The 24,888-nt window shown below is 25.8% G+C and overlaps 7 protein-coding genes, 1 long non-coding RNA gene and 1 other non-coding gene across 11 annotated transcripts; 3 read left to right on the top strand and 6 right to left on the bottom strand.

The window, feature by feature from the left end:
* Positions 1-219: 219 nt before the first annotated feature.
* LOC122858610 (lysine-specific demethylase 4C-like) lies at positions 220-6,089 on the bottom strand. The gene is made up of 4 exons (XM_044161591.1): positions 1,260-6,089; positions 1,061-1,174; positions 879-971; positions 220-581 (listed from the first exon to the last, which is right to left on the bottom strand). The coding sequence occupies exons 1-4, from the start codon at positions 6,000-6,002 to the stop codon at positions 483-485; spliced, it is 5,049 nt and encodes a 1,682-aa protein (XP_044017526.1). The 5' UTR covers positions 6,003-6,089; the 3' UTR covers positions 220-482.
* Positions 6,090-8,504: 2,415 nt separating this feature from the next.
* Positions 8,505-9,235, top strand: LOC122858612 (small ubiquitin-related modifier 3). Its single transcript, XM_044161594.1, has 3 exons — positions 8,505-8,760; positions 8,864-8,986; positions 9,072-9,235. Exons 1-3 carry the CDS (start codon positions 8,743-8,745, stop codon positions 9,201-9,203), a joined length of 273 nt encoding a protein of 90 aa, XP_044017529.1. The 5' UTR covers positions 8,505-8,742; the 3' UTR covers positions 9,204-9,235.
* A 167-nt stretch (positions 9,236-9,402) lies between these two features.
* Positions 9,403-11,569, bottom strand: LOC122858611 (histone-lysine N-methyltransferase ASHR1). 2 transcript variants are annotated; one of them, XM_044161593.1, is made up of 6 exons: positions 11,106-11,569; positions 10,800-11,041; positions 10,424-10,728; positions 10,073-10,355; positions 9,835-9,997; positions 9,403-9,755 (listed from the first exon to the last, which is right to left on the bottom strand). In XM_044161593.1, exons 1-6 carry the CDS (start codon positions 11,255-11,257, stop codon positions 9,536-9,538), a joined length of 1,365 nt encoding a protein of 454 aa, XP_044017528.1. In that variant the 5' UTR covers positions 11,258-11,569; the 3' UTR covers positions 9,403-9,535. The 2 variants fall into 2 exon arrangements, with proteins under 2 accessions (XP_044017528.1, XP_044017527.1); XM_044161592.1 differs by having other exon boundaries at positions 9,417-9,755; positions 9,835-9,991.
* A 1,769-nt stretch (positions 11,570-13,338) lies between these two features.
* Trnaq-cug lies at positions 13,339-13,410 on the bottom strand. Its single transcript has one exon. It is a non-coding gene; the product is annotated as a tRNA-Gln (tRNA).
* Positions 13,411-14,533: 1,123 nt separating this feature from the next.
* Positions 14,534-15,825, top strand: LOC122859630 (nuclear transcription factor Y subunit alpha). Its single transcript, XM_044163312.1, has 6 exons — positions 14,534-14,795; positions 14,869-14,987; positions 15,134-15,298; positions 15,373-15,464; positions 15,536-15,671; positions 15,766-15,825. Exons 1-6 carry the CDS (start codon positions 14,534-14,536, stop codon positions 15,823-15,825), a joined length of 834 nt encoding a protein of 277 aa, XP_044019247.1.
* Positions 15,826-19,869: 4,044 nt separating this feature from the next.
* On the bottom strand, positions 19,870-21,913 carry LOC122858613. Of its 2 annotated transcripts, none has more exons than XM_044161595.1 (6): positions 21,593-21,913; positions 21,354-21,521; positions 20,867-21,290; positions 20,688-20,802; positions 20,438-20,624; positions 19,870-20,369 (listed from the first exon to the last, which is right to left on the bottom strand). In XM_044161595.1, exons 3-6 carry the CDS (start codon positions 21,098-21,100, stop codon positions 20,198-20,200), a joined length of 708 nt encoding a protein of 235 aa, XP_044017530.1. In that variant the 5' UTR covers positions 21,101-21,290; positions 21,354-21,521; positions 21,593-21,913; the 3' UTR covers positions 19,870-20,197. The 2 variants fall into 2 exon arrangements, with proteins under 2 accessions (XP_044017530.1, XP_044017531.1); XM_044161596.1 differs by having other exon boundaries at positions 20,867-21,274; positions 21,593-21,886.
* Positions 21,914-22,028: 115 nt separating this feature from the next.
* LOC122858614 lies at positions 22,029-23,435 on the bottom strand. The gene is made up of 5 exons (XM_044161597.1): positions 23,077-23,435; positions 22,806-23,015; positions 22,580-22,737; positions 22,342-22,518; positions 22,029-22,265 (listed from the first exon to the last, which is right to left on the bottom strand). The coding sequence occupies exons 2-5, from the start codon at positions 22,988-22,990 to the stop codon at positions 22,111-22,113; spliced, it is 675 nt and encodes a 224-aa protein (XP_044017532.1). The 5' UTR covers positions 22,991-23,015; positions 23,077-23,435; the 3' UTR covers positions 22,029-22,110.
* A 117-nt stretch (positions 23,436-23,552) lies between these two features.
* LOC122858617 lies at positions 23,553-23,874 on the top strand. Its single transcript, XR_006374310.1, has 2 exons — positions 23,553-23,661; positions 23,786-23,874. It is a non-coding gene; the product is annotated as an uncharacterized LOC122858617 (long non-coding RNA).
* On the bottom strand, positions 23,607-24,643 carry LOC122858616. Its single transcript, XM_044161598.1, has 4 exons — positions 24,544-24,643; positions 24,311-24,485; positions 23,943-24,254; positions 23,607-23,864 (listed from the first exon to the last, which is right to left on the bottom strand). Exons 1-4 carry the CDS (start codon positions 24,591-24,593, stop codon positions 23,634-23,636), a joined length of 768 nt encoding a protein of 255 aa, XP_044017533.1. The 5' UTR covers positions 24,594-24,643; the 3' UTR covers positions 23,607-23,633.
* Between the last annotated feature and the right edge of the window lie 245 nt (positions 24,644-24,888).

Raw genomic sequence — 24,888 nt, forward strand, 5'->3', positions numbered from 1 at the left:
ATAAATTCATCATCTAATATTCGTTTACATAAAAAAAAAAATTAATTATTGTTTATTTCATTTTTTTTTTTGTCGAAAATCAATAAAATTGTTTAATAAAAAAATAATAAAACACTATTAAGCCGTACTAAAATACTAACGCAGTAATTGAATAAATAAAAAAAAAAAAACAAATAACGTTGATTTTTTTTTTTTTTTTCATAGTCGATGATTAATTTTAATAAAAAAAATTATATTTAAAAAATAAAGTTAATTATATTTCGATCTATTTTTAAGATTTTCCGTATCTCGTCAATTTTTGATAATTTTTTCGATTTTTTTTCTTCTATATTACAGAATAATCGAAATTTCGTCTGTATTTAAATATAAAAAATTATAATTGTCATTGTTATAAGAGCTAAAGTTTATGTACAAAGAAAAAATTAAAAAAAAAAATTGAAATATAATTCAGTCATGATTATAAGATAATTAAAATAAATTAATTATATTTTGCAAGCTGATTTTTTTGCACTTCTTTGTGGTATAAATTCTCCCTCAGTGCCATAAAGGTGATAACGATGCTTCATTTCAGATGCAGTCGACTTTGAATAAAATAATATAGAAGAAACATAAGGAACAAGGAAAAATCAATTAGTGAAAAATAAAATTATAATAAAAAAAAAAAGGAGAAAAACTAAAAAAAAAACGAAAAAAGAAAAAACGTAATTTTCTTATTATTATTATTTTTTTTCTTGTGTGAAATTAATTTGAAATCAAGAGAGTAATTATACTCAAGTAGTGCTCTGTTTTATTATTTTCTTTTTTAAATATTATTAATTTAAAAAAAAAATAAATAAAAATATTTTCTGGCTCGTTTAAGTTCATCGTACTAAACTCACCAAACGCGATCGTACTTTTGCTGGCATTTCTTGTTCAAGTCCATAAATCTGATCTCGTTGAATGGCTCTATGTGAACCATCTTCAAATCTCACCTTGAGAAAAAAAAAATTAATAATACAATAATTAATAATACAATTTAATAAAATGATAAATTAATTTTATAAAAATAAAAAAAACTTACTGTATATAATGTACGTGGATTGGTGCCTTCAAATACACCATTGTAAATTGAGCCATCAGTCCATTTGACTTGAACAGAAGCACCCATTTCAGGTATTCTATTTTCTTCATAATTCTGTATGAAAAAAAAAAGAAAAGCAATTAAATAAATAATAACAAACTAAATGATAATTAAAATTAAACAAATAAAAATTACTTACAATAATATCACAAGGAAATAAATCATCACTAAAACTATTGTCATCAAATTTAACCATGTAATAAAGTTGAAGATCCATTTTTTCAACATTTCCTTGATAATATCGTGAATTTGAATGTCTTGCCCATACAGTTTCACCTTTTCTAACAATTGGTAGATTTTCTCTTCTGTTTGAATGATTATGACAATTAATTTGTAGCTCCAATGAATTATGAACAGGTATTATAAATGTTGCACCAGCAACAAGACCACAAGTTGGATGAAATAATGAATTACAATGACGACACTTTAAACATGCTCCAATTTTTTGTCCACAACATGAACAAAGTTGTTGTACAGCTTCTGGTTTAATAGCAAGTACATTTATTGGATCTTTATTAATGGCATCTTTAAATGTAACACCTGGTATTAATAATGAACATAATATATGTGCCCATTGATTGTCACTTGTTCTTTTAACAGCACCACCTCTTATTGGACATAAACAACACATAACGTGTAGTATACCAGATTTACATTTATCACATGTCCAATTATCTGGATCAGTTGGTGGTACTGTTATTCCATAACATGATGCATGTATTGTAACATGACAATCACGACATTTATATAATTTATTATCTTCATGATGACAACCACGTTTACGTGACTTTGATGCAAATATTGATGATGATATCCATATTGGTGATTCACTTGGTATCATTGATAATTTTGTGAATTTCCAATCTGGTGGCATTTGTCTACTTGCACCATTTTTAGGTGTTGAAAAACCAGTACATATTGCACAATGAGAATTTTGATTACTCCAATAATCATTGTATTTTTTCATCAATTCAAGATCAAATTTATTTGGATATATCAATTTTGATACATGACCAGGTATATAAAGTACTGGACTTGGTGTTTTAGTATGTGGTTTTCTATATTTATCTGCTGATGGATAATAATTTTCAACACTCAATACTGGTGGTTGTAAATCACCATCTTTATCATTAGCTGCTGATGTTGTTGTTGCTGTCGTTGTTGTTGTTGTTGCTGTTGCTATTGGTGTTGCAGTTGCTGTTGTTGTTGCTGTAGCTTTTTTATTTATACTTTTAAATTTTTTATTTACATTATTATTATTGTTATTAATAATAACTGGTGATTTTGAATATGTCATTGTTAAAAATTTATTTTGTGGTAAATTATATTTTATTTGTGAATTAATACCAGCTGGTGAATTGTCTTGTGATGGTGATGATGATGATGATGATGCTAAAATTTGTTCAGTGCTTGTAACATATTGTATATCATTATTGTCTTTGGTTTTATCAACTAATAAATTTGTTGATGATGTTGTTGTTGAATTATCAACTTGTGTTAACATTGTACATATTCTTGGTTCAAGTGTTGGCATTGTATCATCAATATATAAAGCTGGTGCTTTTGACTCATCAATTACTGAATTATTAACAATTAATTTTGCTGGTAATATTTTACGTTGATTTTTTTTAATATCAACTTTTTTTAATGATACATATTGTGTTTGTAAATTTATATTTTTTTGATTTGTTAATGAATATTGTGGTTGTGGAACAACAATATCAACACTATTATTTCTATCACCCAATTTTTTTAATATTGAAGCTTGTACAAGTTGTGTTGAATTTTGTTTTATTGGGAATGCAACTGTTTTCACAGTATGATTGTTATCACCATCATTATCAACAGCAACAATTGATGAATTTTGTGTTGACTTTAATAAATTACTATTATTAATATTACTATCGTTTTGTGTAATTAATATTTGTTGTTGTTGTTGTGGTGTTAATTTTTTGATATTACTACTAGTCATGTATGCATTTAATAATATTCCATTATTATTTAATTGACAAACTTTCTTATTACTTGTAATATCTTGATTTTCTTGTTGATCATTGTCATCACCACTATTACTATTACTATTATTACTATTACCACTATTACTATTATCACCACTATTACTGCTAGCACTATTACTATTATTATTATTATTACTACATGTTAATGATGAATTATTAATATTAAATACTGGTTTTGGGCATAATTCACCAATTTGTTGTTCGTTTAATGATTCTTTATCTATACTTAATGATTCTTGATTATTATTTATCATTTGTTTAGATAATAAAATTTTATTTTTTAATAATTTTGTATTTGATGGTGATAGTATGACAATGTTGTTGTTGTTGTTGTTTGAATTTATACCTTTTTCTGGCATTAAACGTGATTTTTGTTTTAATACAAGTAAACTACCAGCTGCATTTAGAGCTTCTCGCTCATCATATGTTTGTGATGTTGATGTTTCTTGTGTTCTTGATGGTACATTTAATACTGGTGCTTTAATTATGTCATTTGTTGTATAATTTTTCATTGGTTGTGAATTAATTGTTGTGAAATTTTGATTAAATTGTTGATAAAATGGTTTAACATCAGCTGTTGTCGTTGCTGTTGAATTTTCATTTTCAATAAATGAAGAATATTGTTTTTCAATATCTTTAACATCTTCATTATTATCATCATTAAATGTTGATGTTAATTGTTGTTGTGGTGATGACATTGGACTGGTTATTTCATGTTTTGGTGAAAAACTTAAATCTAAATTTTCTTGTTTTGGTATTAATTTATCATCAAGTATATTATCATTATTACTTGTTGTTAATTTACCATCAATTTTTTTTCTATAACATTTTTTTTTAACATTAACTTTTGGTGGTAATTCATATGATATACCAATTGAGCTATTATTAATAACTTCTTCAATAGTCATGTCAATTAATTCCAATGATAATTGTAATCTTTCAGCTGACATATTATTTGCCAAATAATTTTTAGAATTTTTCTTGATAACTTTTTGTGGTGATAAACGTGGCATTGCCATTAGCTTACGTTGTACATCAGCATCAGATACATCAAGTGGTTCTGATGAATCAAACATTGGTGGTGGTAATTCATTATAATTTTTTAATTTTTTAATATGTTTTTTATGATAATCAATACCACCACCACTACCACTTGTTGGTGACATTAATGATACATCTGAATTATAATCAGAAATTGTTGTTGATGATGATGATAATAGCTCATCATCACTTTTTTTAATTGGTGAATCCATTAGCTCATTGAAATTATCAATGTCTGATGGTATTTTTGGTAATACTAAACATGGAAGTTTTGAATTACCAATAATATCAATATATTTTTTACTTCCATTGTTATTATTGTTGTTAGATGTACTTGTAACATCAGAATCAATTTCAGTTTTAATTGGTTTTCTTATTTTAATACCTCCATTTTTAAGTTTTTCACCATTACCACCAACATATTTTTTTTTTCTCTTTTTATTTTTTTTACGATTAGCACCATCATCATATAAACTTTCATCAACTTCAATTTCACCAGCTTTAAACCATATATCTTCAAGTGCCTCAAGTTGTTGTTCATCTGGTTGACGTATTTCAATGTCTTCTTCCATTTCAAGATCTTGTAATACTTTTTTAACATCATCTGGTATACCAGATGGATTAACAAGTGCATCATCAGCAATACCAGTTAATGTTTTTTTTCTATGTATTCTATGTCTTTTATTTTTAGGTGCATTTAAATAACTTTCTGGTAGCTCTTCTTCATTATCATTTGAACATAATAAATCCATACGTGATGGCATTGGTGCTGCTGTTAATCTATTATCTTCTGGATGACAACCAACATCTTCACCACGTAACCATAAATCATAACGTTCTGGTTGAAAACGTTTGACAAATGTATCCATTGATATATTAACCATGTCATTATTACATGTACATTTTGTTGCACGTTTACCATATTCAACCCATCTTGGTTGTGCAAAATTTGTTGATTCAGCACAATTAAAACCATGATTAAAACCAGCATGATAACCAAATGGAAATGTTATCATTATTTCACCAGCAACTTGGGTTATTTTATTAAATGGTATTGTATATTTTTTTAATACATGTGGTGATATTAATGACATTTTATGTCGTAAAAATGCTGAACATATTTGTGCATTACCTGGAAAAAAACCTTCAGCCATTCTTTCAAGTCTACGTCCATTATCTGGTGGTATTGCATACCATGTTTTTGGTGCACCAAAATGTAAATAATTAATTGAATATAAATCCATGTCTTCGGTATGCCAGGCAAATGTTGTTTTCCACATACCAAAATATAAATATGCTGTATTAACACCATCAATTGTTATGGCATAATCTTTATTGACATAATCAAGTATTGTGCCTAAATGATTTATATTCCATTCTTTAACTGTTGGATCAGTCAATGTACCAGATACATCAGCACCATATATTGGTGGATTATAAGTTATATTTTTCCAATATTTACGTTCTAAATCATCATAATCAAAGTGTTTTGGTGTTGAATATTTTTCAGAGTTTGCTAATTTTTCATATTCCTGTACTGTCATTGCTTTTTTTTGTATATTTATTTGTTGATATAGACCTTGTTTACCAGTAACAACTTGGCATATTGGTGCTTTAATAATCATATCTAATTTATCAAGATTATAACCATCTTTACGTGGTACCCATTCTGGTGGTGGTATTACTTTTGCTAGTCCAGCTTTATGGGCACCTTGACTTTCCATATATTGTACATATTTTGAAAAATCTTTAAATTCTTCCCACGTTGGATTAAACACCATAATCCTTGGTGGAGGTTGTTTTCTACCAGCACTTGGACTCATGATTATTTATTTTTTATTATTTATTCCTTTTATTTCAATTAGAAATTTATAAAAATTTATAAATAATCTCCTTTTTTTTATTTATTTATTTATCTGTAAATAATAAATATTGTTATTATTTGAGTATAGTTTTTTTATAATTCATAATAAACACAAACACAATTTTGTTGATAAAAAAAAAATACATATAATTTTTTTATCAAATAATATCAATAGTCTTGAATATTTCGTCATCAAACGTACTATTATTTCTCTCTTATCATAATCATAACAATCGAATGTACTACATGTACTATCAAAGTATCAATGCGAAATAAAAAAATAAATATACACACACCGGCAAGTCACGCGAGTAAAAAGTGTGTGAATTTTTCGGAGCACGATGTTTTTAGAATGAGAAATGTTTTCATCAAGAAAATCAACAAAATGGATGATCCCACATGCATTTACAAAAAAAAAAAAAAAAAAAAAAACCCATAATATCTCAATTACAATTTACAATGCAACCCACCTACCACCCACCCACTCACATTCGTAAATAATAATTAAACACACACTTGAATTTTTTTAATTATATATTGGAATAAAAAATTAGAAAAAATGAGTAAAAAAAATACATGAATTATTACAATAACAAAAAACATTGAGCATGGAGCATCATCCCTCGTTAAAAAATTAATTAGCATTATTTTTTAAAATTCATAATAATTAGTTTTAATCAATAATATACTTACGGCTATTGTCAATAAATTTTATCATATTTAACACGCGTTATGAATATTATTGTTAATGTGTGTGAGAGAGAGAGAGATAAAGAGAGAGAGCGCCAATGGTGCCTCAATGTCTTCTTCACGAAAAAACACTCATTTTTTATGATTTTATTTTACACTGTAATGTTTTTCATGAAACTTGATATTTTTTTTCTTCATTTATTTATTTAAACAACACTTGGTAATTTACACAATGTATTTTTGTTTATTATTTATTAATTTTTTATTAATTTAACCATACACTGTTATTTAATATATCCAAACTGTATTAATTTTTTTTTTATTTTTTTTTTTATTATTATTATTCTCGTCTCTCCCTTGTCGAGAGACAGTGCTTCTTCTTTTATCCACGGCACGTACACACATTTGTGCAGGTGCGCATGCGTCGCTGATTATTTGCGACCCCCCTTGAAATGTGTGCTGCACAATGCAACCCCTCACACACAACCCCTTGTGTATTATTATTATTATTATTGTCGTTTTTATTATTATTATTATTGTTGCAATATTTATTTTAAAAAACTGTTTAAAAATTAAAAAATAAATTATGAGATATTTTTTTTTGTTTGTTTTCAAATTATCGATATTTTTTTTTACAAATAAATTTATGGGATGATGATGATAATGGGGATGATTATGAAGGTGGTAAAAATCATTGCCAATTTAAAAAAAAAAATCCTTTAGAAAATTTGTTTTCTTTAGTGTTTTTTTTTTTCTTTTTGCAGGTGTATAATGAGATGACACCTGTTATTTGGCAAAGAAAAAAAAATTGTATTGTTATGAGAAGTAGGGTCGAACCTTTTTTTTTCAAGATTTCTCTTGGCATTTTATGGGACACCTGGGGATAGATTTTGCCTTTAAAATTTTTATCTTAAAATTACTTGAAATTTTTGTAATTTTACACCAGATAGAGGGCAAATACGCAACTATCATACAAAAATGTCAAAAGATTTTAAGGTGATAATTTTAAGACAAAATCTATTTCCAGTATTCCCACATAAACATGGAGGTGAATATTCACACATAAACTATAGTTAATTAGGATAATACTGAAAAGATATGCGTAACTGTGCGTAACATAATCACGCATAACGCATAAGTGAAAATGTATTATTACATTAAGGCATCATTGGGCATCATATTATAACTATTGGTGGCGATAAAAAGATTGGTGCTTTGTTGCAATGCGATAGTATGTTCAATAATATGCGACTAAAAAATCACAAAAATAACGACAACAACGAAAATTTATAATTTTTTGCAATGCGCTAGGTGACCTTTAATAAATTATAATCAATTCAAATCAATTAATCAATTAATGTTATATAAATTATAATTAATGTAAAAATATATTTTAAATTTTTCTCCGATTTACTTCGAGATTTTTTTCTCCGTGTTTCTCCAAAATACCCAAGTTTAAATTTGCCCCGTTCTAAAAAAATATGTCGCGAATTGTAAATTGCCTTAAATTGTATTTTGCAATGAAAATAAACTTTTTTTATTTTTCTCGCGATCGATATCAGTCGATATATTTTTAAAAAAATGTTTTCCTCTTCACTGTATAATTTAATTATAACTTTGTTGAATATTTAATTAAAAATTAATTTTTTATGCATTATAATTTATATAATTATTAATTTTAAAATTTGTAAGTAAAAAGTCGACTATCGAAATGCATATCTCGATTAAAATCGAACTTGAAATGTCGACCAGTGTGGACCAGTGTAAAAAGGAGGGGAATAAAAGTCAACTGAAAACTGCTGAAAACGACACAAACAAAAGCCATCAGAAATTCTTGTTAAATTGTACATCTGAGAGAGAGCGGGATTTCTCACATTTGGGATTTGGTAAAAATCAATTAAATAATCAAGACAATAATTAAAATTAAACAACAACAATTTATAAAAACAAAATAATTGTTTTATGATTAATTTAAATTGTCATTAATTGAATTAAAGCAAGCATTAAAAATGTCAGACGAAAAAAAGGTAAAATTATAACCTCAAAATTATTCTCACTTAAACACATTGTAAATAATAATAACAATAATATTAATAAACATTGTATAATTTTTTGATTTATAAAAAACAGGAATCGAAAGAATCTGAACATATTAATTTGAAAGTATTGGGTCAAGATTCAGCAGTTGTTCAATTTAAAATTAAGAAACACACACCATTGAGAAAATTGATGAATGCATACTGTGATCGAGGGGTAAATATTAATTTAATAATAAATTAGTAAATAAATAATTTAATGTAAATTGACAATGTATTAATTTAAATTTAAATTGTTTAAGGGTTTGGCAATTGCTGCTGTACGTTTTCGTTTTGATGGTGAGCCTGTCAATGAATCAGACACACCAGCAAGTTTGCAGCTTGATGAAGGTGATACAATAGAAGTTTATCAACAACAAGTAGGCGGATGTTAATTATACCTATGAAAAAAAAAAAAAAAAAAACAACTAATTTTAAGTAATTAATATTAAACTTTCATTCTTAATTATTTTTTTTTATTTTGTATTGATTTATCCATTCATTATCTATCATTCATCATTTTTAAAAAAAAATAAATTAAATTGAGTTATTAATTATGTTCAATAAATAATAAAGAATTTAATATAAAAATAATTTTTTCTTTTGGCTTTTTTAATGTTTTTTTAATTGTATAATAAATTGTCTTTATAATTGCATAAAATATTAAATAAGTGATTTTAAATCTACAAAATGGCAGTGATATTTGTGTTGATATAATTTTTATAATTTAATAATTCATCATGTGATGCTCAGCTAAAAGCTGTTCCAACAATGGTCTAACTTCATTTCTCATTTTATAATGACAATCACCAAATGCCATTTTAATCATTTTTTCTGCTTTTGTTATATATTCAAATGCTTCTTTATTTCGTCGTTGAAAAGACAGTAATTTTGCCTGTACATAATGTACCTGTCCAGACATTGGATGATTATCACCAAAATAAAATCTAAAAATAAAAAAAAAACATCATCAAATATATTATCAAAATAAACTTGGATCTTTCATAATTATATTTTAAATATTACAAATATCTTGGTGTTAATTTTTCAGCATAAATTTGTGCTTCTTGCCAAAGTTCTAAATTCATTGCAGCAACAAGTGCCATTTCCAGCATTCTAATTGACAAAAGATTGTAAGGATGTAATATGCCATCTTGCTTTTCCAGGCACATTCTACTTGCATCTAAATCTACACCATCATTATCATCAAGAAAAATAAATTGATTGATTAATTATTTATAACAGGAAAAAAAAAAAAGGATACAAGCTGTATGAGCCATTTTTTCCAAATGGTACAATGATAGTTCAGTGACTTGATTAAATTTTTCCTGATAATTATCTGGATATTTTTCACCACATTTAGCACAATTTTTCGTATCAGCTGGTATACATGGATATGTACATTTTTTATTTGGACATGCTGCTGATATTTCAATGGTTTCTGGTGAACTACAACGTTCACAATCACAAAAAAAATAATATGCTCTCTGTAATTCATCTCTTCGGGTTTTAGTATCTCTCAATAAGTCAATATACGTTATTCTAATCTTGAATTATACAAAAAAATTAATCATCATTATTATTTATTTAAAAAGAAAATTTAAATTAAATTTACCTTTGACCAATCAAGTGATGGAAGATCATCAAGTGTTCTTATAATTATTTTGGTACCTTCAAAAACAGCATGTGCATTTGGTTTACAACTGTGATCAATAATTGATGGTCCTAAATAAATACCAACTCCTAAACTTGTCATATCAGTATCAAGTATGTTGAATGAATTAACACTCATTCTTCCAAATATACCAAGTAACTCTTTGATATCTGGAAGTATGTCTTTTGGTAAATATTTAATTAAAATCATACTCAATGATGTAAAATGTTCCATTTTTTTATTATCATTTTTAATATTATTTGTATCTAAAATTTTAAATAATCAAATTATTTATTTATTTATTTTAATTGATTATGTTGATAATTAAAATACTCACGTGACATCATGTCATAAAATTTTCTATATTTTGATGGTGTATAATAGCCACACTCATCAGCACCACCTTGACTCAACTTGATGATTATTCTTGACATCATCTTGGCAGCATCAGGCAAAACTCTTGGATGAATTTTTTTAATATTTGGACATTCAATTTTATGTATTGACCATGATTTTCTTTGGCAATTTCTTCCACAATAATATACATACTGACATCCAGAGCATCTTGATATTTTTATACTAAAAAAAATGATAAAATTTATGATAATTTAATTGATTTAAAATTTTAGTAATTATTAGTTACCTTCTAAAACAATAATCACATCTTTCTTTTCTATGTTGATCACTCAATACAAAGGCAAATGGTTCAGCAGTTAATATTGTTGTTCCTTTTTTTATTTGTTTTGTTGAACTTTCCAATTGAATTACATCTTTATCTGCCATTTTTAACTGCATTGGATAATTAATAATAAAGTGTAAATTATTTATATTCTTTTTCCAATATGTATGATGTCACAGACAGACTTGAGTGTGTGTTGCTCCAAATTTTATTATTATTTTTCTTACTGACCAATTAATTTATAGTGTGTTACTATTTTTGATCTAAATTCAAGCTTGTAATTTGTTTTTTTTTTTTAATTGTCATGTTGGGCAGTGCAGCTAAGTTGTTGTTAAATATAACATTATTTAACTTGAACTCTTTTAAATTATCATGTGCAAGTTACAAAAGCTCTTTATGACAACAAAAACACTCTCAGCAATTGTGAAACTGGCGACATTTTTTTAATATCGTTTCGCCGCATTTTCATGAATTATAATTTTAAAAAACAAGTATTTGAAAAATAATATATCGATATTATCACAATTAAGGGATTACCACCGCATATCTAGAGACCTCTTGCGTATGAAATTTAGAAACATAATATTTCTATGAGTGCGAATGAGATAAAAAAGAAGGAGAAAATCTTGTTTCTCACTTCAACTTGAGTATTTAGACAAAGACAAAAATTTATTTTTATTTATTGTAAAATAAAAAGGTCTCAAAGAATTTTATATCAAAACTTTCCTTATTATTTCCTCTATCTATCTGTAGTTTTTGAAAAAGCTATCTGCGTTTTCCATAAAATGGCTAACCAGGTTTCTAAAAACTAAACCAGACTCTCCATAAGAACCTATGTATAACCTTCAAAAAAGTAGCCTACTTTAGTAATTAATTACTAAGTAATTAGCTACAAGAAAATTATCAAAAAATTTGAGCGTATGTATTATTATTTCATTAATCTGCTCAAAAAATTTCAAGGCTCTATCTGCGTTTTTGATTGGTGGTGGTAATCCCTTAATTTATGTGATTATATTTTAATAATTCAATTGAATTTTTAGTTGATGTAATTAATTATTGTTAATTAAATTAATTTAAAAACAAAATGTTTTATTATTGTAAATATAATCAAGATAATGTTTAATTAATTTTTTTTCAGTATGAAAATATTGGAGTACATAACAATTTTATTGATTCACGTCCTCGTAGTCGTAGAAATATTCCTCCGTCGTTGTACGGAAATTCGAAATTCCTAGAAAATTTCTCCACTTTTTCTCCGACGTTTTTTCTGTTTTTCTCCGATTTTTCTCCAGTTTTTTTTCAACAGAAAAAATGGTAATCAGAGAAACTCGAGTTTGATCAAATGAGATTTTTTAAAATTCCATGTGCTCATGGATTTTTTCATGAAATATTGGGTCATTATTCTGCAACCGGAGAAATATGATTATCAAATATCCAAATTTTTTGTCACATATATCAAATCACAAATGGAGTAATGATTGACTTATTCTAAAATAATATAGATGTTAATATTTTAATGTAAGAGTCTATTTTTTTGATTATTTGTAGTATTAAAGCAGGCGTCTTTGATGGATTCTATTTGTATTTTTTTGGTTGGTCATTTGATTACCTTTATAACTTTCATTTTCAAAAGTGTGAGCAACACGAGCAACAGGAGCAACAGTGAGCAAATGTTACTTTAGGAGAAAAGGATAAATCTATTCCTCAGCTTTTTTTTTCTCTTCCATATATATAGTTTTATCCTCTTTTCCCAAAGTAACATTCACTCAGTTGACTAAATATACCAAAGTCAATTATAATTTTGATTTAAATTACGTAAAAGCTCAAAATTTATAAAGCTTCCATCAACTTGTTACAATAAATAATTTTTTTTAAAAGTTTTTATCATGAAAAAAAAAAGCTTGTCTTTAATAATTACATGTATTATATTTTGAGTAGATTAAAATATTAATTAACGATAATATAATCTCTGCAATAATTCTATACTTTATATCGTCATAAAAATTTCCAATTTTTATTTAATAAAAAATTAAACAACAAAAACTAGACCAATCTAAAATAAATTTATTTTCAAAAATTTTTTCATAAATAAAAATGCAATTATAAATTTATTATTAATTTCAAGTAGAAATAATTAATGATTTTTAATTAAATAAATTATTATTTATAGAAAAAAAAAAATGAAAAAAAAAAACGTTGGTCCTACTGAGACTCGAACTCAGGTCGCCGGATTCAGAGTCCGAAGTGCTGCCAATTACACCATAGGACCGTTTGGGTGGCGAGATAACAAAAAATTAAATTGATAACACACACACATACATACACACACATAACAACCAATTTTAATCAAATTTTTTGAAATTTTAAAATATTATTATTTTTAGCATTAAATTTATTAATTTTGATAATTAAACAAAATAAATTTATATGAATATATATATTTTTTATAAATAATAATAAATTTTTTTAATTTTAATTTTCAAAAATTAAGCGGGAAAAGTCAACAGCGCTGGTGGTGTTAAAATGACAAATTAAAAATAGTCAAAGGGGTAAAGAGAAAGAGGAGAATTATGTTCGTGATTGGCCCGAATAAATGATTCCAGAGGGGCATCGACCGGTGTGAAAACGACCTGGCATCGTACTGGCAGTTCCCCCCTTCAGTACCACCAATACACAAGGGCCGAGGTTTCACTATCGCAGACCATTGGTCCTCAATTTACCGACCAATCATTGGGAAAGTGCCCACGAAAATATATCCAATGTAAGTCCACAAATTATTGAACACATCTGAGCAACGTCAAGCGCGGGCATCCTTGATTCATCTCAATCACTTAACTAATCACACAAATAATCATTAATATATTTTTTTTTTTTTTTGTTTTTTACATTTTCTTCATGAAGTTTATGTATTATTATTTAAATAATATATTTTTTTGTTGTGTTAAAACGACGCCATCAAGCTTCATTAAATATGACCAACAACGGCCATGTTTGTCTGTCATATTATATTATTTTATACAAAAATATTCTAACCCAAAATTATTTATTTTCCATTGTTTATTACATCATATATTGTTGTGATAAAAGTATATACTATTTATCAGTGTTGTTGTTATATTGTTTTAATTATTATTGTGATTATCAAATGCTCCAAGCCAAGATACAACACAACAATCAGATTTGTCTGTGTCATGCATTCAATTTACCGATGTCCTGACTATTTTTTTATTAAATAAATAATGGTATTTTTTATAATTTTTTTCATGCAATATATTGTTAATTATAAATATAACATGTGTTTATTATTTTTTTAACAATCAACATTTACTAGTTCATTTTAAAATTGATGATTTTTTTTTTTAACCTATAAAAATTTGGTTTTATTTGATACAATGGTGAATGATATTGATATGATTAGTGGTCTGGTTGTACAAATGGGACAAGGAAATCAAGCTATGTTGTTGCCACAAGTGATTCAGGTTGCTGGACCAAATGGACCAATACAAGTTCTACCTATGTCATCATTAACTGGTGGTGGACAACCAATTGTCATTCAACAACCAACAACACCACAAATTATACAAACACCTGATGGACAAGCATATATTTATCAGCCAGTTCAAATGGATCAATCACAACAATCACAACCACAAGGTAATTTTATAACAACTGCATAATCAGCTCATACAAATAATTAATCTATTTTTATTTTTATTTGTTATTTTAGTTATTAATTTAAATGGTAATTTGGTACAAATTGGATCAGCACAAACAGCAACAACATCAGCAGCACCAGTACAACAAATGTCAACACAAAATACAGCACAAGGAGGAAATATTGTCATGGTAAATAATTGTTAGAAATTATTCTCAAAACATTTTGTTGTACTTGGTCATACTGGCTAGCTAGATCAGCTCATGTTTTTTATTTTTATTTTAAATCTCTGTTATTGCTTGTTATTTTAAAACAATTAAAATGTTTAATTAAACAGATGGTACCTGGACAACAACAATTTCAAAGAGTACAAATTCCAAATGCTGAATTTCTTGAAGAGGAACCACTCTATGTTAATGCCAAACAATACAAACGTATTTTAAAACGTCGACAAGCTAGAGCAAAACTTGAAGCTGAAGGAAAAATACCTAAAGAAAGACCAGTAAGTTTTAAGCAATAAATAATTAATCATTTAATAAATTATTTATGTATTTTGTTTTTTTAAATTAATCACAGAAATACCTTCATGAATCACGACATCGACATGCCATGAACAGGATTCGTGGTGAAGGTGGAAGATTTCATTCTGGTCATGTTAAAAAAAGAAGGTTACTATCAACACTATTATTTAATAATAATAATTGTAAATTATTATTTATTGTTTAATTAATATTTTTAGATCTAATCAAAATAACATGATGGCACAACATATATCAACTTCAGCAAGTACAAATAATATCAGAACGATATCTGTTCCAAATTCTGGTAATATTCAACATCACAATGACAATATGACATCTGCAATCATCATTGATGTAAATATTTATTTATTTTGATGTTTAATTTAATTTAATTTAATAATATATCCTCGAGAATTGCAACATTAATTTTTGGAATATTTATTTGCAGGGAGGTGGACCATCATTACCTGAAATGATGGCAGATGGTATTGTCACTGATGGACGTTAAAAGTAGGCATAAATAATTTAGAAATTTATTTTAAAATAGACACATCAATTGTTTTCGTAGGTTACTTTGTAAATAAGTTTTTGATTAGAAAAAAAATAATAGAATTTTCAAAATTATTCCATCACAATGACTGAAAATAAATAATCAATTTAAAGAAATTAAAAAAAAAAATAAAATTATATTTTCTTAATTATTGCTTTGTGTGTGACAGTTCATTAAATTCAATAGTAATAATTACTTAATATAAATAATAACTTTATTATTGAAGATAAAAAAAAAAATAAGAGTTTAAAATTGACTGGATTTTTAGTCAATAAAAATGTCAAGTGTTGCCTTTTTTAATGTAAAAACATAATTAATACAACTTTAGATGAATTTGCCAAATTAAAAAAAAAAAAAAAAAAAGATTTCGTTGTTTTTTTTTTCTTTTTTTTTCTTTTTTTCTAGCCAGTTGATTGTAAAGCTCATGTAAATATAAAAAATATCGAGTTGCACGTGTCATTTAAATAGTTATTAATAAGTTTGAATTAAAAAAAAAAAAAAAAAAAAAGTATGTGTGAGATTTGTCTAATTGAAATATGAATTTTGTGTTTTTTGTACTAAAAAAATTCACGACTTATTAAAATATTTATCTAATACATTGAAATTTTGTTTTTTTTAAATTGAATTATTTATTATGAAAATACAAATGGTAATAACAATCATGATGAAAACATAACAATGACAAATCAATTTGAAATGAATAATCCAATATAAAAACAGTTGCAACCTAGGATCTGGTGGTGTTGGACAAGCAGCAATTATCTTCAAATTGAATTGAATTATCTTCAAGTTAAATTATCATAATTTTTTTTGAAATTTAACAATGACCTTGAGCTTGTTTTAATTATATCATCAATTATAATGCAGTTATTTCAAAAAAAAAATTAATAATCATTTTTCAATGAATTAATTTTAAGTATAAATAAAATAAATTGTGAATTTTTGTTTAATCAATGTTACACCATCAATTTTTATAATTTTCGACATGATTTAATTCAAGATAAATTAAATTATTAAAATTGTTGTTATATTGGAGTGACAGTTTACATGTGTGTCTGTGTGCAGTTTGGCAAAAACAGCTCCAAATGGCATCACATTATGAATATAGAATATGTGTACAGAATTAAAGGGAAAGAGAGAATTTTTAAAAAATAAAAAATAAATAAAAGTGACTCATGCGCTTTGACTGGTTATGTCTACAGCTAAGTAAGACTAAGAATAACTTCAGGAAGTATGTATCTGATAAAATAGAAAATCATTTTATATTCAACAATAATAATTACAATATTTTATTTATTAGATATAAAAATACACAGCCATTTGATACACTTGGAACTATTATTTATTGTTGTTGTTGTTTGACAGCTGGTACTTTGGCAAAAGTTTGACACTTGTTTGTTGACACTTGATGAAAATTTTGTGTACCAATTTTTGAATCTTTTTTATTATCATTTGATTCATCAGTATTGTTGTTGTTGTTGTTTAAATTAAAAATTTGAATGAAAATATAAAAATGACAAATCCAATTCGTGGTAAAAAATTCCATACATATAAATCATTTACTTTAACAAGTATCACAATCTATGTATTATAGATTGTTTTAATACTCGTTCTTTTTGTTCCTTTGCCAATGTTTAGGGCATTGTGTGATCAACAAGGCTCAACATGGACAGAAATGGCAAATTACATGGACTGTCAAATTGGAAGTTTTCATCTTGGTGCTGATCAAATGCAAATACTTGAGCCCATACTGCTAGTTTGTTTTATTCCAATTTTTCAAAAATGTATCTATCCAATGTTTGCTAAAATTCATCTTCTTGATACACCTCTTAAAAGAATGTCAACAGGTGGATTTTTAGTAGCATTAGCATTTTTTACATCTGCTTTTGTTCAATTTCAATTGGATAAAACTTATCCAGCTGTTCCATCAACTGGCTTTGGACAATTGAGAGTTGTAAATACACAAAATTGCATGGTACCAATGACTATTAATGGAATAACATTGAACTTGTGCTGGGGCTGTCTCAGCCAATGTGCCATTTATTTTAAAGTCATGAACACTATGACCATTTTCTTCTCGTCAATTTCAATGTCAATGTTATTCCACACTCCATATGGCTCTAGATTAAATGCCTCTCCATTGATAGTCATTGGTACCATGCAATTTTGTGTATTTACAATTCTCAATTGTCCAAAGCCAGTTGATGGAACAGCTGGATAAGTTGTATCCAATTGTAATTGAACAATAGCAGATGTAAAAAATGCTAATGCTACTAAAAATCCACCTGATGCCATTCTTTTAAGAGGTGTATCAAGAAGATGAATTTTAGCAAACATTGGATAGATGAATTTTTGAAAAATTGGAATAAAACAAACTAGCAGTATGGGCTCAAGTATTTGCATTTGATCAGCACCAAGATGAAAACTTCCAATTTGACAGTCCATGTAATTTGCTATTTCTGTCCATGTTGAACCTTGTTGATCATACAATGCCCAAAACATTGGCAACATAATCCCATGAGAACAGTTGGAATTAAAAAAGCAATAAAATAACAATCTTCTTCTCCGTAACATTTAACTCTGCTTCTAATTTCAGTTGTTGATACTGCTGATATTACACCACCAATATTTACAGTACAATAAAACATGGAGAAATAAGTTTTTAAGCTTTCACTTTGTTGTGGAAGTACGAATTGATCAGCTCCAAATGCAGCAACACATGGCTTAATTCCTCCAGCACCAAGTGCTATTAAAAATAGACCAATCAATGATGATTCTCTGTAACGAAAAATAAAATAAATTATAACAATATTATTTGTGTAAAAAAAATTTAATAATGATGAAATTGTTGGTTGACAATTAGATAATACAGGTAGATAAATATTTATTTTTTTTTTACCTGATTGGTAGTCCTAGATCTGGAACTGTACTAGCAGATAAAATCATTTGTCCAACAGAATAAATTAAACTCAGGTAAAATATTGTTTTAAATCTTCCAAGCAACGAGTCAGCCAAAATTGCTCCCATTAATGGAAAAAAATAAACGAGCATAGAAAATAAATGGTAAATTGAAAGACTGACATTTTCTGGATATCCCAATTTTGGATTAATATCCATAATATTACTGTAAAAAAAAAAAAAAATTATTTTATTTATAAATTAATTGTTATATAATATTCTTTCTAATGATTTAAAAATTTATTTGAAAATTTTTTATATTTTTTAATTTACTTCATGAATAATTTTTTACTTTAAATTTAGTAAAAAAAAAAAAAACATTTTCAATATCTATCTAATGAAAAAAAAAAAAAAAAAGTTTTGCAAGGCCACTGTCCAAGTGAACCAACTGAATTGTTTATAGATAACTAATAATTTACTGAAAATTGAATTATAATTACAACTTATTTACACTTTACACTTACTTGTGTTGTTTTGTGATAATTGATATTTTTCTTTAAGTAATCAAAGCCTGCTAGTCAGTTTTATCCTCCATATAAGAGTGGTTAAATTTTTTCAGTGTATAAGACCGCGCCCCAACTACTACTGAAATTAATTTTAGAAACTAGTTGTGCTTCTGACAAAAAAAACTTATTATTATTATAAATAAAAATTTTAAATCATTATTTTAAAAACAGATAACATAAAAAATTATCAAAAATAGAAAATAAAAATAAATTATCAGGTTTTTATTATTATATAGATAATGCCCACTAATCACTTCTGATTCTACGAATTTAACAATGACAAAAACTTGAAAAAAAAAAATTTCGGTTTTTCCAGAAAGATTATTTTTATCGATTGATAAAACATCTATTTTTTTTTTATACTAGTGGCATTATTTATTCTTATAAATTTATCAAAAAAATAAAAAAAAAAACAAAACTGGTGACAAAAAAATGATCTATGACAAGGCATGTGTCAATTATATTACATAAAATAAAAAATAAATGATAATTATTGATAAAATAATGATAAAGCTTCATGTCGTAGAATTAAATCTCAGGTATTTTTTTTTTTTTTTTTTTTTCAATTTGTATTGTATTATTTTTTTTTGATAATTAATAAATTACTAAATTATTCAACAAATGTGGTATAAAATAGATAAATATGAACTAGTCCTTGGTCAAATAGTCTTGGTGCTAAACGTAGCAATAAATATTCCCAAGTGATAATGGAACTTTGTACAATTTAAGACTCATCATCAATTAGTTGAGATCTTGTTAGATCAAAAAAACTTCCAGCAAAATAATACTAATTAAGAAAATAAAATTATAATCATTTTTAGAGTAATTTATTATTTTAAAATAAATTATAATTGTTTTATTAATTTTTAAAAAACTTGTGAAATTAATGGGGATTTAATGTTGTTTAAAATTTCATCACAATCATCAATTTCTTGTTGATAAATTCTACGTGGTTTAACTGGTTCTTGAGTTATTTTTTCTTTGATTATTTTTTCGCCAGTTGTTGCTATTGTTGATGTATACTCCGATTCACCAGTTCTAAAAATTTAAAATTGAATAATTAGTTATCTCAAGATTTAATTGAATCAAACAAGTTAAAAACAAACTTTATGTTTAAAATATTTCGTTGTTTATAATTTGGTGTCAGATTGTCGACTGGCTTGATCATGCCCATCATAGCTGAATGATTTTTAGGCATTAATAATTTTGGATCTCGAAAGGATCTTTGTTGGACAGTTTGAGGAATTATCCAGTCATCTGGTAAAATTATTTTTTCCAATTCCTCTTCATCATCTGTTGAATAATAATTTCCTCGATAAAATTACAAATTTTTAATTATCAAATTATTATAATTACCAAAAGGATTTGAATAATCTATTTTATAAACTGTTTTCCAATTTTTTTTCTGCTCTTTTCGTATGATATTTTCATTTGGTAGACAAATTTTTAAATGAGGTTTTTCTTTTTTTATCTAAAATTTACAATCAAATTATATTTATCTTATTAGCAAAAAACGGATTAATATTGTTGCTTACTTTTTGTAAATACTCGATGATATCTTCACTTTTATTATCATCATCAATTAGCTTATTTTTTATTTTTTTGGAATAATTTAGATGTTGTTTAAATGGACCATTTATTGGATTACTTGGTGGCTCATAATTAAAAGGTGGAGTAAATTTCAAAACTCTTGAATATTTTTTAGGATAATAATGTTTTTTATAAACTGTGATAAAATCACGATTGTCATCATCATAAACTTCAAACATTATAAATTTTTACACTCATCAAAATTACTAGAACGTTTATTATTATTTTTTAATTCTTGTTGAATTTTTTTTTTCAATTTTGACATTAATTCAGCATTGTCAAACATGACACTGGCACCAGAACGTCCAACGCCGTCTTGATAAGTTGACAAAATACGATGAAGAAATTTTGGACTTGGGTAGCCAAAAACTTGTTTAAAAATAATCATTAAAATTATTAATTAACATTGATTTTATCAGCAACAATAATTACCACGTTTAAATGTTGGTGGAGTACTCAAAATTTTTTCATCATGAGGATTAAAATATAAGTCATCTAAATATCTCAAAAGTTCACTGTCAATTATTTTTTCTTTTGTTTCATTTTTTAACCTTGGTGTATTTTTTTTGTATCTATTTTCTAGGTTTATTTCATATTCAACTGGTGCATTTATTTTTAATGAAAGAATTGATTATTAATTTATTCAAGAAAATTATAAAATTATTTTTTACCTGGACTTGTGTAGCTTTTTTTGTACACTGATTTTTGTCTCTCTAGAAATAATTTTTTAATAAGCTGATTTGATTCTTCATCATTGAGACTCCAAATTGCAGCTTTTGCTGGATCAATTTGGGTATCTTTATGAACACCATCAACGTAACAATCACGCCCTACAAATCTACATTGATAATTTTGTGTTTTTTTAATTGGAGAATTTACAAATTCAGTTTTATACTCGGATTTAAATACATTTTTAAATTCTTCACACATTTTTAATAAATAATTTTGGATTAATTTAATTTTTCTAAAAGATAAAATATTTAAAAATTATTTGATATTTTTATTTGGCTTTTGTCTTTTTATATTGTCGAGATTCATGTGTTAAATATTTCAAATTAATAACAAATAATTTTATAAATTAATTTTAAATAAAAAAATATATTTCGATTTTTATTTTGCTTTTTTCTATTTCATTTTGCTTTTTATTTGTCTTTTATATTTTTACAATTTTTATATTTCAATAAAATATTTATAAATCACAATCTCCTTCTCTTCTTCTAGACGAAGGTGATGGCTCCAAATATTGCAGTCGATTTTTTAAAATACTAAGTCCCTCTTTACTGATAGTGTCCATATACTCAGTGCGTCCTTGAAATTTCGTCCACAAGGACCACATATCTGGTACTAAAATTAAAAAAAAAAAGAAATCATGATCATTAAATTAATTCAATATAACTTTAAATATCATTTAAAAACTTGCCTCGGCTAAAATCAACAGGTTTTGATGTTTCAATATGAGGAATTTCAACTGGACAATGTCTGAATCTTATTGGATCTCGATATCCATTTTTGAGTTCTGTTATTGCTGGTTTTATTGGAGCTCCAATTGATGAATCCACTGATGCCATAAGTGATCGATACTTGGCAATAGGATAATCTTTAAAAACAAAAATCCCTTGTAATATTTAAAACAATATTAATTTATTATTTTTGTTTACCTTTTTTATCATAAGCTGACTTGTAAATACTCTCCATTGATTCATCTTCACTCTTACATTGACTGCTCAATATATTTTCTAATAAATCATTCATCTCATGATTTATTTTTCTCATATCACTACAAAGTTTCTCTTCTTCTTTTGCTAGCTTCTTGTACCTTATCAATTTACAAATTCATTTTAGAAAAAAACCATAATTTATTCAGTTAATTTAAAATTAAATTACCTTTTCATGTCTGAGTCATAAGAATGATAATCACACTCACAATCATCTGGATCTATTTTTTGCAAGTAAATTCTTTGACCAGTATTTTTTGGTGGTGCACTTGGTACAGCTATCAAGGGAACATCATTTGGCCATGGAAAATCATTGCGTGTGTTTGTCACAAATGTTTCCATTGGATCTACCATTTTTTTTTATTTTTTAAATTATTAACTGGAAATAAAGTTAGCTATTAATTATCCAGTATATATTTTCAAGATGAGAATAGGTTTACCTTGTAAATTTTGATTTAATTTAGGCTCCACGAGTTATGGTTATTACTGAGCTTGATGTACCAACTGACTTTTTACCACATTCACTTTTTTTAAATATACTTTTAATTAATTTAAATCCTGTGTTTGTTAATGTAACCAAAAAAAATATTACAATTCTGTATAATATATAATGAGTTATTGCATTGAAAAATGTAAAACCAATTTTAGTTACTGTTTTATCCATTTTTTTTTTTAAAGAAAATTATTGAACTATTTAATTTTATCGAAAAAAAATCATTTAAATGATTTTAATATTTTTTGCAATACATGAAAGTTTAATTTAATTTTGTTTGTCGATATATTCACTCAATTTAATAATAATAAAAATAAAAAAAAATGAATAAAGCACACAAACAACATCTAGACATCAAAATAAATAAAAAAAAAATCTCAATTTTTAAATATAAATAATATATTTTTATATATAAAAAATTAAATAATGTAAAAAATTTTTTTATACAAAAAAATAATAACTAAAAATTGTACAATTGATAAAAAAAATTAAATTTAATAAACATCATCTCCTTGGAGATTTACCAGACAAAGTACGTCTAAATATTTTTGAATTTTCATCATCACAATTAAAATTAGCACAAGATTTTCCCTTAATTTTTGTGGTACAATTTTGAAGGGTTGATTTACTAGATAAATTACGTCTTGATATTTCAGATGGTAAATCATCTTGTTGAAAACGACGACAATGATGAAGACATCCACATGGTAGTTCAATTAAAATTGGCTTTTCTTCCTGTCACAACGAAAAAAAACAATCAACAATTTTAATTTATATCCTAAACAATAATTAATTTAATAAAATTTTAATTACATCTAGTCTTGAACGACCTGAAGAGACTTTTCTTCTTTCATTAAATTTACTACTTGTTTTTTTTTTTGATCCATTAATCATGCCATCAGGAAAATAAACCTCGTCGATTATTCGTCTTATTCCAAATGTGTAGTGCCTTTCAAGTTGATCCCTTCGCCATTGCAGTTCACGTAATTTTTCAATGGCATTAACAGCTTTTGATGGCTTTATGGTTTTCGTGATACTCTCGTCATCGTCATCTTGACTATCATTGCATAATTTTGCTTTACAACGTTTGCCAGTATCATAATCAGCCTCGTCAGTATATTCATCCTTAATTATTGTTTATAAATATAATTCAATTTCCAATTAGCAATTAACAAAATTACCTCAGTTGATATTTCGTCAATGTTTTCATCAGCCAATGTTTCAGCTTGCGAACTTATTTCAGCATCTGATGATTGGTTATCAATTTCATTACCACCAGAACAATGCCAACAGCATGGACAATCTTGGCTATCTTTTTTTGTTGAATTATTATTTGTTCCTTTTGCACTGTGCCATCTAAATTATACATGGATTTTATTTATTTTTTCATATATTATTTTTTAATTTTCATTACTTGTTTGATGAACCAGCAACATGAGAACGATTTGCCAGTGTTTGACTCATGATTTTATATTCTTTTTTTTTTGTTTTTGTTAATTAGTTTTTTTTTTTTTATAAATAAATTTATAAATTGTTGATGATTTATTTCATTAATTATTCATGCTTGTTGAGTTATTTTTTTTGGAAAAATAAATTAAAATATCTTGACATTTAGAGGTTGAAAATTTTTATTATGAAGTTTGCTGCAAAACAAAAATTTTATTTCCATTAACTTTTCTAATTTGTGTCTTAATTTTTTTTTTTTTTTTTAAAAAACTTTTAATTTAGCACAAGTTTATATTTTTGTCGTCAACTTTTA

The sequence above is a fragment of the Aphidius gifuensis genome, linkage group LG6, assembly GCF_014905175.1.
Source record: "Aphidius gifuensis isolate YNYX2018 linkage group LG6, ASM1490517v1, whole genome shotgun sequence".
In the NCBI taxonomy this organism is placed as follows: domain Eukaryota; kingdom Metazoa; phylum Arthropoda; class Insecta; order Hymenoptera; family Braconidae; genus Aphidius; species Aphidius gifuensis.